Source organism: Mauremys mutica, chromosome 4 (assembly GCF_020497125.1).
Source record: "Mauremys mutica isolate MM-2020 ecotype Southern chromosome 4, ASM2049712v1, whole genome shotgun sequence".
Lineage (NCBI taxonomy): Eukaryota > Metazoa > Chordata > Testudines > Geoemydidae > Mauremys > Mauremys mutica.
This window is the reverse complement of record NC_059075.1, coordinates 48,985,656-48,999,305: the sequence shown is the minus strand read 5'-3', so window position 1 is coordinate 48,999,305 and position 13,650 is coordinate 48,985,656. Positions and strand designations below refer to the sequence as shown.

General features: G+C 37.0%; 1 protein-coding gene across 3 annotated transcripts in view; it reads left to right on the top strand.

Moving 5' to 3' along the window:
• Positions 1 to 11,449, top strand: part of ARHGAP5 (Rho GTPase activating protein 5) — an 86,974-nt gene extending 75,525 nt beyond the window's left edge. For all 3 annotated transcript variants that reach the window (XM_045015743.1, XM_045015742.1, XM_045015744.1), the window contains one exon: positions 8,498 to 11,449. In XM_045015743.1, coding sequence (XP_044871678.1) covers positions 8,498 to 8,828 — 331 coding nt within the window. In that variant the 3' untranslated portion in view covers positions 8,829 to 11,449. The remainder of the gene's footprint in view (positions 1 to 8,497) is intronic.
• Positions 11,450 to 13,650: the final 2,201 nt, after the last annotated feature.

Genomic DNA, 13,650 nt, shown 5'->3' with positions numbered 1-13,650 from the left:
CATACTTACAGTTGAATATTCAACCATAATTGCATTTCTGGACTAACTATCCAATTTTAATGTATTCTTGTGGACTTTTAATGTAGTTATATAATGTTTGATTTGATTGGGAATGTGCATTATAGTAAAATACATTACAGGATACTATTATGTTTAGTTCGCTGTAACAGTAACATGTTGAAAAATAAAATGCTAAATAAGAGGTCACATGTTGCACCTCCCAGCTGAATCCTTTTAAGATATTCATTCAAACTATTTGGCTTCCCAACTAATTAAACCACAAAAATAGCTTTCTATATCTCCCTAGAGAAACCTTTCTGAATAGTAGGAAAGAAAGTCCCGCTAAATTGGTTATTAAAGTTAACAGCTCTGAAAGAGTGGAACCAGATCAAAATGGGGACGTTGTGCAGTATACAGAACAAAACTCATGCAAGAGATTGCCTTATATTTGACCACAGTAATAGATGGTAAAAGGATTTGAAAATCATAGACATGTAGGACTGGAAGGGACCTCAAGGGATCATCTGAAACCAGTGGAATAGACTGGCAGCATAAGATCTTTAAAGAAACATACGCTCTATTTAAAAACTGTGAAGAAGTTTTGAAATTTGCAAAGGCTCCTGAGTAGAAAACATTAAGACTTCTAGACTACCTTGTGTTTAAACTAATTTGGGTATGTAATTAAAATGGCAGTTACTGTTTGTTCAAAAATATATTTCAAAATTTTTACTTTTGAGTTCCATGGTATGTGCTTAGCTTCAATAAATGTTAAATGGACTATCTCCTATGACTTATCACAATCTAACCTGTCATGATCTTAATGTGGAGCAGTCTACACTTTCCATATCCGTTACAGAGAGTACTATTTAAGGGGGTCTATATGAAATATCACTTTTTTTTTTCATGGAGATAGACTCCAGGCCCCTGACAATTTTTTCCTTATTGTCCTTATTTCCAGCTATTGATATCTTATACCTAGACTAGGCTGGGTAATTAAAGGTACACTCAAGTTCTTAGGAAAGAGTGAAAGTTTTGTCATAATGACTGAGAAAGGAAGGGATGAGGAGGATTTAGAAGCGATGATTAAAAGCTCATGTTGAGTTTAAGATGGCCAGCAGATATCAAAAAGGCTGAGATTTTAACTGGGACCAGGAGCAGAACAAGTTCAGAGTGGAGAAGTAGATCTGGGTGTTGTCAGCACAGAGAAGGTAGATGATAGAACAGACCTATCTCTGTATAATCACTTTTGCATACAGAGAGATGAGTTGAGGGCTAAGGAAGAAGCCCAGTAGAATTCCCATTGTTTGGAATGAGAAGAATCTTCCAAACCAAACACTGAAGTAGCAATTGGAGAGGTAGAAGAGCCAAGAGAGAATAGTAATGGAAGCTGAGGGAGACAAGATTTCAGGGAGAAGCATGGTCAACAGGGTAAAAGGCAACCTGACAGGAGGTGGGGATAGAATACTGTTTCTGACACTTTGCTAATAACTTCTTCAGTGCTATGTAAGTGAGAGCAATTTCAGAGAAGTATAGAGAGCTGGAGTCTCACTGGAGAGGGTCAAGGATGGAGTTTAAGACAGAGCTCCAGAGAGCAGCTCTAGGCAGCATGTTGAATTACTTCAGGGAGAAAAGGAAGAAGGTTCTGTGATAACTTTTAAAGACTGAACATTTGTTCTATCTTTAAACATGACCTTTTAATAACTAGTCTACTCCCTTTGCTGTCAGCAGGGTATTGTGTACCATTTTAGCCTGTTTACATTTAACAGTGTTCTTAAAATTTAATTAAATTATTCAGTTGGCAACAGACTGACTCATTAATTTTCCTCTTGAGGGGTACCCTAGGAAACAATTATATGTAGAAGAGCCAATTTAAAAAAAAAAATCTTGGATACAAGCATTAAACAAAATGCAACTTCTTCCCTATTGTCTTTTGAATTCTTTAAAATTCTGTACATGAAATATTGACAGCATTAACTACTTATTGAAATGTAAAAAGTTCTCAAGAAAGAGAATGTGGATATTGCCCTAATTCAGGATGAGTATGTAAATATCTCTGGACATAGTACATTCAAAACAGACAATACACCTCTACCCCAATATAATGCTGTCCTCGGGAGCCAAAAAATCTTACCTCATTATAGGTGAAACCGCATTCTATCAAACTTGCTTTGATCCGCTGGAGCGTGCAGCCCCTGCCCGCCCCCCCCCCCGGGCGCTGCTTTACCATGTTGTATCTGAATTCGTGTTATATCGTGTCGTGTTATATCGGGGTAGGGGTGTATTTGATTCATCCTATACTACTTGATAAAGGCACTACATTTATTAACACAAAATATTACCTGTTGCAGTTACTTCTGCCACTGCAAATGAGGAAAATATTTTCTTGTACAATTATCTTAATATTTGGTGTATACATTCAGTCCGGATTAATGTCCCAGTTGACTTATCAGATTTATTAACCAATTATTTTCACACTACAAATAAGGAACTTGGTGGAACCTTAATCATATATTAAAAACCAAAATAGATAAAACTCCACCCAATTTCCAGATAAACAACAAATCTAAAACCTTAAAATCTGTAATTGCAGAACAAGATGTAGTCTTATGTCTGTAGTCTTATGTATGTTTTTTTTTCCATTTTAAAGGTAAAGATTCCTTATCTAAAACTTATCTAAAGTTTGATTTTCAGTAAATCTGAAACAGTAGTGAAATATTTAGCCTAGTAAATAGGTGTTATACCTATCTCAGATCACACACCTGGTAGGAGTGCAGAATATCAAAGATCAGGCACCAAGATGGAAATTCTCCTTTTATATGTTGAAAACAATTGTTCTTCTTGTTAATAAATATATGCAGCGGTATTTCAAAGTAGGACAGAATCCCACATTTTGTCAGGAACATTTAAACTGAAGAAACAAAGGCACAACAGAAATTCAGTTGCAACTTGAGAACTTCAAAGAAGCAAGAGCTCTCTTGTGGTCACATCTAAATCACAAGGAACTCTCATTTCAAACTTTTTTTTTTTTGTATTGGCCACAAAGCCAGCTGTGACTTTAAAAATGTCATTTAATTAAAGCGGGGGTCCCCAATGCAGTACCTGCTGGTGCCATAGCGCCCACCAGGGCATCTAAGTGCGCCCGCGTACTGGCAAGTGGATGAGCATCCGCCGAAATGCCACCAACAAGCAACGTCATCCAGAGGTGTCACCGCCAAAATTTCTGCGGCAACACCTCTGGATGCTGCTGCTTGTCGGTGGTATTTCAGCGGCGACGCCTATTGACGTTGCTGCTTGTCAGCAGCATTTCAGCGGATGCTGGTCTGCCGCCACAGTCTTCTGTGGCTCGTCGTCTGGTGCCCGCCAGACAAAAAAGGTTGGGGGCCACTGCATTAAAGTCTCCACTAAGGAGCTGATGATAAAGCATTAAAATCATTTAAAATTTTATATAACGCTTAATTCATTCTCAGGAACTCCTGCTATAAAACAAATATACCATTTTCTGAAGAACCTAAAAATCCAACATACTGCTGCTGGGTAAAGTACAGGTTTTAAAGACAAGCTTGCCAGTGAGTTTCATAGATGGTAAGGCCAGAAAGGACCATTATGATCACCTAATCTGACCTCCTGCATAACAGAGGCCATAGAATTTCATCAGTAGTTCTTGCATCAAGCACATAACTTCTGGTTGAGCTAGAGCATATCTTGTAGAAAGAGAGCAAAACTGAATTGAAAGAATTCTAGTGACAGAGAATCCAGCATGTTCCTAGGTAAACCGTTTCAATGGTTTATTACCCTCACTGTTAAAGTTTTGCACCACATTTCTAGTCTGAATCTCTAGTTTCAGTTTCTAGTAACTGGAAATTCTGTCTTTGACTGTTGAATTAAAGAACCCTCTACTGTAAGACATATTCTTCCCCTGTAGATACATGCAGACCATGAAGAAGTCATCGCTTAACTTTCTCACAGGAAGACAGGTTTCCCAGACCTCAAATAATTCTTGTAACTCTTTTCTGAACTCCTTCCAATGTGTCAACATTCTTTTAAAATTGTGGACACCAGAATTGGATACCAGTATTTGTCTTATCAATGCTTTATACAGAGATAATACCTTCTCCCTAGTCCTATTTGATATTTCCCTGCTTATATATCCAATATGGCATTAGCTTTCGTATGCATAACATTGCACTTCTTTCCAAAATTCAGGGCTCCCCTCCCCGTTCTGTAAGTATGACCTGTGTTCATTGTTCATAGATGTATGACCTAGTATTTCTGAGTATATTAAAATGGTTCAAATGAATCCAACTTACTAAGCAATTCTGATTACTCAGTAGAACTGACTTCTTAAAATTTACCACTCCATCTATGTTGTCATGTGAAAACTTGACTAGCAATGTTATATTTTCTTCCAGATCATTGATATAGATATTGAATATCATTTGGCCAAGAACAGATCCATGCAAGACCCTAGAAAATATGTTGTGTGATGATTTCCCATTTACAGTTCTTTTTTGGGATGTACCAGTGTTCAGTCCACTTAATGTGTACTATGTTGATTTTTGTACAGTGCTGATTGTTTAATCTGAATATCATGCGATATTAAGTCAGATGCCTTACAGAAGTCTATTACGTCAACACAGTTGCCTTTGTCAACCAAATGTATCATCTCTTTTAAAAAAAAACAAAAACAAAAAAAGCACCACACATTTATTTAACTAGATAGATTTTTAATAAAACCATATTGATTGGCATTAGTTATGGTACTGTTCTTTGATACTTTACTGTTTGAATACCTATACATCTTTTTAGGAGTTTTATATACCTTGAATACTTTAAAATTCTGTCACTTCCTCAAAGGGGCAAAATCCCATATTCCTGTTTGGAATTGTGTATAACCATATGTTTTGGGAAAAAAATGTATGAAGATCTAAAAGACAGTAGGACAGAGGTTCTCAAATTTGGGGTCAGGACTCCTCAGGGGTAACAAGGTTCTTACATGGGGGGTCGCGAGCTGTCAGCCTCCGCCCCAAACCCCGCTTTGCCTCCAGCATTTATAGTTGTGTTAAATATATAAAAAGTGTTTTTAATTTTTAAGAAGAGGTTGCACTCAGAGGTTTTCTATGTGAAAGGGGTCACCAATACAAAAGTTTGAGACCCACTGCAGTAGGACACACAGAGCAATATCAATAGTTAACCTAATCGATAAAATACTGACAAAAATTGTTAAAAACTGCTTATATCTTGCCCTATCGCTACAAATTCATGTTGGTTATGTATGCACAGAGGCTCCAATCAGGGATCTGGCCTGTATTGTGCCAGATGCTATATGCATATAATTTAATTACTGTCCCAAAGAGCTTAAATATGGTGAAAGACAACAGGTGAATGAAGCAGACAATGAGGAAGGGGAGGACAAGTTAACAGTGAAATAATCATGCTTATTAAAATAAGCAACAGATATAGGAGAGGGGCTGAGCTGTGGCTTGTGCTTGATTAGGCAAATCTTGCAATGGGAGAGAGTCAAAGGAGTCAAGGGAAGTGTAGTGTTATCTGCTGAGATAACAGAGGAGAGGATGAGGACTTAAAGTAGAGAAGTCACTGATGTGAGTAGACTGGAAATCTCAGAAGGGTTGGATATGGCAAGGACTAGGAGGAGGCAGCAGACCTATGTTGAAGGGAAAAAGGTGATGGTCAGGGAAATCAGCAATGGAAAATGAGTGAGAGCTGTTCCAAAGTTGCAGATTAAACAAAGCCCTTCATTGCACAGAAAGTCTTCATTTTTGCCCCCCTGTGTAGAAGGTTTGTGTCAACAGGGACAAACAGTCTGTTAACATAGACCTGCTTTGTGGAGATAGTCTTGATTCTTGTTTTCAGGATAATGATTCTAGTGTGTACAACAGTGGTGACCAACTCGTCAATCGCAATGGACTGGGTCTCGGAGCACTGCTCCTGCCTGCAAGCACCGCTCCCACAGCTCCCATTGGCTGGGAACGGGGAACTGTTGCCCGTGGGAGCATTGGGGGCGGTACTTGCAGAGAGGGGCAGCACACAGAGCCATGTGTCGTCTCCCCCACCCCTGCAGGGGCACGTTTGCCCCTTCCAGGAGTGGCATGGGGCTGTGGCAGGCAGGGAGCCTGCCTTAGCCTCACTGTGCCGCTGACCGGGAGCTGCCCGAGGTAAGTGCCGCCCAGCGGGAGGCCACACCTCAGCCTTGAGTCCACTCCCAGAGCCAGCACCCCATACCCCCTCCTATACCCTGTACCCCCTCCTGCACCCCAATCCCCAGCCCTGAGCCCTCTTCCAGAGCCAGCACCCCACCCCCTCCTGCACCCCAAAACCCTGCCCCAGCCCTGACCCCATATCCCCTCCTTCATGCTAACCCCCTGCTCCAGCCCTGAGCCTCCTCCTGCACCCCAATACTCTGCCACAGCCCAGAGCCCCCTCTTGTACCCCAACACCCTCCCAGAGCTTGCATCCCTCACCCCTTCCTCCACCCCAACCCTCAGCCCAGAGCCCCCTCCCACACTGCAAACCCCTCAGCCCCAGCCCAGAGCCCGCACCCCCTCCTGAGCCTCAACTTCCTGCCCCAGTCTGGTGAAAGTGAGTGAGAGTGGGGGAGAGCGAGTGACAGAGAGTGGGTCGAGTGGGCGGGGCTTTGGGGAAGGGGCAGAGTTAGGATGACCAGACAGCAAATGTAAAAATCGGGACGAGGCAGGGGGGTAATAGGAGCCTATATAAGAAAAAGACTCCAAAATCGGGACTGTCCCTATAAAATCGGGACATCTGGTCATCCTAGATCCTGGGTTGCCCTTAAATTCAAAAAGTGATCTTGGGTGTAAAAAGGTTGGAGGCCACTGATGTACAATAACTGTAAATCTATACAAATATCTGAAATGTACAATACAGTTAATGAGTCTCAGGATAATCACTGAAGCAGCATATTGGTACCTTTTTTATTCTTTCCAGCTCACTTTATGACGCTTCATTCAACAGCTTCCATCTTGCAGAACAAAAAGCAAAATGCATGTCCTGGCCTCAACTCTTTGTATTATAGATTCCCCCATTCCCCAGGCAAGCTAAAAACATCTTTTTAGCATCTTGAACTTGAGTTTCAGAACTAAAAAATGAAATCAGCTGGAAGTCAAGGTACTGTGGTGCTTTTGCGCAAGCTGTCAAAGGTATAAAACTGAAACATCAAGTTGGGAGTAGATTTCTCAAGAGAAAGTTTTAAAAAATGGGACTTCGAAATTTTGTGAAAAATAAAATTGGGAGAGCTCAAACCATTCAAAATGAATGGGTGAAAACTTTTCCATTGAATTTCGTAAAAATTTTTTGCCAGCTTTGCCCAGCTAAATTAAATTTAAACATTTTAAAAAATAAAAGTTAATCTTACTCCTATTTATACTCTTTTTTTCACCTTAGCTAGTGATGACATGGCAGAATCATCTAGCTTTCAACTGTGAGGGGAGACATGTTGCACTTCAACCTGTGCATCTTGATGTAAGCAAAACACCTGCTGATAACAGTGGGAATTTGCTTAATAGCACGGCTTAATTTCAGACACTATTTTATCACTGGCTAATATGAAAAGCCTATAATGAAGTGAAATATTTCAATCTTTACTTGCTTTTTTCTTTTGATATATAGATATCACTAAATGTAGGTTCCTCTTTGTATAGGCATGTTGTCTTTTTCTTCTAGAATAGGGGTCCTTAAACTGGGGGTTGCAAGGTTCTTATGTGGGGCTCATGAGCTGTAAGCCCCCATGCATGGCGGCACTCCACCTGTAAGCCCTAGCCTCGCACATGCTGGGGCTGACAGCCTGAGCCGATCCAACCCCACCCTGCCTCCAAAGAAGGGGTGCCAAAACAGAAGTTTGCGCGGGGGTGCCATTTTCCCTAAGGCTGCCCCTGGGGCTGAGACAGTGTTAGAGGGCTTGATTGTTTAGCAGCTATAGAGCTGCATTAAACCGAAGACCAATCAGAACACTGAGATCGGCAAAAAAAGTAATTTATAATTTAAAAGACACACAGGCAGGGGTGGTGCTATTGGAGGTCTTATTTGGGCTATAGCCACTCCAAAATTTGCTATAGCCCCCCCGTAGCTACCCCTCTCAGCACAAAGGTCAAACGTTATGCAGAGCTAATGGATTTTACCTTGCAGGGCAGGAAACCCCCTGAGAGATTTCTAACATATACATTCATTGTCACTTCTTTAAAATGGGGGATAACTTCTTGCATTTTAATTTTCACCATGATTCAAATTTGAATAGTAAAACACCGAGTCAAAGTCTTATCTGTTAGCTGTTAAATCTAAAATATTCATTTCTGGATTTGCATCAGTGTAACATCTAAGAATGCTATTGTTTTAATAGATACTTGTAAAAATATTCTTTTGCATTAAAGTTCATGTTTATGAAAATATTTGAAATCAGACCTGTTTGTATATCATTTTTAATTGTTCTTTGTGAACGTGTTCTGAAAATTTATTCTCATTTCAGGGTTAGCCAGCAAAATAGAACCAATCTTATGACTGCTGATAACTTATCAATTTGTTTCTGGCCAACTTTGATGAGACCTGATTTCGAAAACCGGGAGTTCCTGTCTACCACCAAGATTCACCAGTCGGTTATAGAGACCTTCATTCAACAGTGCCAGTTTTTCTTTTACAATGGAGAGATTGTAGAAACCTCCAACTCTGTGGCATGTCAGCCACCACCATCCAACACAGTGCAGATGGTGGAACCAATGGTACCACTTCAGTTACCACCACCATTGCAACCTCAGCTGATACAACCACAATTACAAGCAGATCCTCTTGGTATTATATAAATAGAAGAAGATGCAGGCAGCCTGGCATTGGACAGAAAATAAAGCTAGACATGCATGTTTCAGGATTCAGTAATGTACTTCATATTTATGAAAAATAATTCACATCCAAACTGATGGGACATTTTTGTTACAACCCATACTGTATTTCTTCATTCATACACACTGCAGATCAAAACCATGGGATAAGCATGACTGGAGAGGTTTAATTTTTAAAAACAAAAATAGCTATAAAGTACAAAGCTGCTGCTGCATGAAACCTTATCGCAATCACTATATCATTCCTGTGGCAGTTTGTCACAATATATTGTGAATAAAATTTTTCTATAGAAATTTAATGATTTAAAAGATCACATTTATGATACATTCAGTGCTTACAGCCTGCTTTATGGCTGTTTTTGTTATTGAATGTGCTATTTTTGTCAGCGTTATTCACATTCAGGCATTCTGTGTAGACAACTGAAGCCCAGCTGTAGTTTATTTTGTTACCTCCTGGCTACTTATGCTGTAGTATGCTTGGGATGGTTTTTGAAAAAATGCAAAATGCACTGTTGAAAATATTACAATCCTGCACCTTCCATCTTTACTTATAAGTAAACCTGTGGACAATTTGTTGAACTTGCTTATTATTTCTTACAGCACAATACCAAGGACATGCTTGTTGTAAAAGTGAGTTTCAAATATTGTACAAAAATTTTGATGTCTCCTAGTTATTTCCTTATGTTCCATTACTGAATTAAACATTTTGTAATACTGTTAATTCTGTAAACAGCTGCATGTTTAAAAGATCATTGATGGTCTTGTAAACTTAATCTAATATATTTTAGATATTTTAATTTTTCCCACTTGGGAACACATCTAGTGTGTAGAAAATAGTTCATGACATTTTCATACAAGGTTATATAACTTTTCATACATAAACATGAATTTTGTTGTAGTAAAATTCTGTAAACCAAACAATGTTTTAATCTAGGACTTCAATTTAATCTATTCTTTAAATCTATTTTTATGCGGCCCTTTAAAGATATACAAAAATGCATTGCTAATATATAGCAATAAATACTTTGGGTACTGACAATTAACCTCTTTGGAGTGTATATATAAAATCACAAATTTGTATTCATATTTTTTCTGTGGTATGTTGTACTAAAAATTCAAAATTACTGACTTTTTGCACCATTTTTAATTATTACTTTTTTCTTTGACATTGGTACCAATTTTGCTTTAAAAGAGTGCTGCTTTTTAAATTTTTTTTTTAAACATTTAATTGGTGGTAACTGTTTTAGAAGACTACACATTGTAGCAGAATTGAGGGGAGGCCATAAGTAAAAAATATTTGTGAGACTTTTAGCAGTTTTTTTTATTTCATGCTCAAATTATAGCTTTTTGGTTTGGGGTCTGGAAAGGAAAAAAATAAATTTGGTTCACTCAGCTGCTAGGATATCTTATGTGTAGTTTAAAAAAGCTTTATGATGGGTCACCGTTGTAATCTTCATTCATAATGAGATTTTAAGATCGTCTTCTATGTATTATAGTAAATAGATGATTTTGAGAATTAAGGCTCTTAAGAGTTTTTGATTTACTCCATTTTCCTAAAATAAAAATTGCCTTTCCCAATTATGTCCTAGGTATTGTACTTCTAATTATGACTTGGATTATCATTCTAGATTAAGATGATACCATAAACAAGGCTGCTGTTGAAGTACATGTATATGATAAATTATCTTGATATTTGTGTTATATTCTTGCAAGTAATTATCTTTTCTAAGAAAACAAGAACAAAAAGCCCTAGTCCTGTCGCAAAGCATACAGGAATTGATAAAGTACAATAATAAAGTCTGTCCTGTAAATTGTAGTATTCTTAACTTGTTTTACATTACATCTGTTGTCTACATAGCTTTTATTTATAGGTGTCAGTCTAACATTGGCATGTTTAGCAAAGAAAAATTAAACTTCAAGAGTTTTATAAACTGTTTCTAGGTTGCTAAAGAATTTATTTTTCTACTATATATGGTATAGACAAAGCATCAAACTGTACAGGAAACAAACCAAACTATTTCTATTGGAAGTAGGCTAAAAAGAAAACTATATTTAAAAGTTCTAGCTGGTAAAACAATTTTCAGTCTTTGTGTTGTGAATTTCATTTTTAATTTTCTGCCTCCTGCGTGGAAGTATACGTTTAGTTGGCCATGATGTTAAATTCATCTTTGATTACAAAATTATCTATTTTTATGTTACAAATACATTTCCACAACTCCATTTCAAGTTAAGCTTATTATAGATCAAAAATATTTGCAATATCATCTGTTTTTATGTATTCTATTACAACTGCATCCCTTATTCCATAATGAGTTGTTAAAATGCCGCCCTTGTATTTGGCCTGGTTAGAAATTGTCATTAACTCTTACTGAAAGGTTCATTTAAAAAAAAAAAAAAAAAAAAGCTTGGCATGACACACCTACTTGGTGACATTGTCAGTATTTCTTGTGTAGTCTTTAGATCAGGGTTAGGCAACCTATGGCACGCATGCCGAAGGCAGCACACAAGCTGATTTTCAGTGGCACTCACACTGCCCTGGTCCTGGCCACCTGTCCAGGGTCTCTGCATTTTAATTTAATTTTAAATGAAGCTTCTTAAACATTTTAAAAACCTTATTTACTTTACATACAACAATAGTTTAGTTATATATTATAGACTTATAGAAAGAGACCTTCTAAAAACGTTAAATGTATTACTAGCACACGAAACCTTAAATTAGAGTGAATAAATGAAGACTCGGCACACCACTGCTAAAAGGTTGCCGACCCCTGCTTTAGATTAATATTAGAATACTATATGGCTATATATATAGTAACAGAAAATAAAGATACTAGAAAATTATACCATTGCTATTTTAAAATGAAGTTTATAGGTAATCTTTAGTACTGCTATAAAGCAAGGAAGAATGTCATTCCATACAGATTCTCTGTAGTTTGGCTAATGGAATTGTCTCTTATAATTGTTATAATTAAAGTTCAAACCACGAAAAGCATTGCTTTAAATTTTTTAAATGACCATTTTTACAATAATCATAAGAGCAGTATCTTGATAAACATGTGACATTGTCTTGAGCATCTCACACTGATGCTTTAACTCGGATTAGTATTTTATGTATTTTGTTATAGGCAAATTTTGCTACTAAAATGTATTGTTTTTAAATGTGTTCTTTCAGTAGATTCTTCTTTGAATATTTTAAAAATCCCACACTGAGTTTGAAAAGTGGCATTTTGTTAAGTAATGTTTTACAGATTATTTTAAAATTCATTATATACACAACTTTGTGGATTTTGTACATACATAGTGTGAATAGGTGACAGATTTCTGACTTCAATGAAGAGAAACATTTTTATCTTGTATGTTTTCTTCATTTCTTGAATAGTGGTTGCTAGAAATTACCATAGACTTGTTTATTTTCAAGGTACTGGAATTTTGTTCCTAATATCTCTGGTAAATATATACAGAGGGAAACTTAATTGGAAATTTTAAAAAATGTAGGCCTTAGCTTCCATGGTGATTTCAGTTTTTATACAGTAATTGTGATGCTATTTGTCAACTGGAAAAAAATATATATATATAAAAATTTAAAAAGTCAGATCTATGTTCTTTGTTTATAATTAATGTAATCCTGTGTTGCACCACCAACAATACTGCAGTGAATTAAATATCAGTGAAACGTATTCTGTATAAAGAATTCAATGAATAAAACATTAAGATGCTTACTGTGTACAATGTTCAGTTTAGTTGCCTATTAACATTTTAAAGGCAAAATCACCCAATATCTTTCAATTAAATGGCAAGGTGAAATTTAGCAGTAAGTCTTTACAAACTGACTACGCCAAATGTTTTATAATTCAGTAGCTTTCTTAAATATCTTTTCCATTTCTTATAAAACTTGAAAAGCTGTTTGGTTTCTTGAATATTTAAGTATAAAACCATGCCAATAAAGGATAACTTCTCCCCTTGTATTGATGCATGCAATAATTGAGTCATTTTTAGGAATATATTGGTCCATGAAGATGTATACACACATACACTGAAGAAGCATAGACCCCCTGAAAATGACAAAACCTCTAAAATATTTTTATCCTTTATGAACTGAGGACTTTGTTCAACAGAAGTTAAATTCCGTGTCTTCATAGTGTCTTGACTTTTTTGATTTGAGCTATTCAACATGAAATTGGTTATGATTATGGAAACCATTTTTCTTGATATTGGTATGCCGAGAAACAGTTTAAGAATGAAGAATAATATTTTTTTATCCTTGCTTGGAACACTAATTCTGAACTAAAAATTATCTATGCATATTTTGAGGCTATTTTTAGATTCTCTAATTTATATAATATTGGTCAATTTTTCATGGATTCCTGTTCTGCTATTTCTAGATAGGAATATATCCTCTAATTTTCAAACTTGATACTTGCACTGTTTTAATTCTTGCACATGTGGCCATTCGGGAGGTATTTGCTATTTCAATGTCTGTCAGAGTGCAATGAGTAATATAGCTTATGACAGTCGTTTTCAACCCATTATCATCTGCAGACTCCTAAAAAATTTGGAATGGAGGTGCAAACCTCTTTGGAAATTCAACCTGTGGTCTGTGAATACCTACCATAAAAGTCTTAGTCTGAAAACGGGCTGAACAGAATTGAACTATAAATGTTGCATGTGCTTGGCATGGCATTTGATACAGCGCAAGAAAGGGTGCTGAACTGTGGGCTTCTGTGGTAACAACAATGCTTCCAGGTTTTGATCTGTAGCTGGGGATATTCACATACTTTTGATTGAT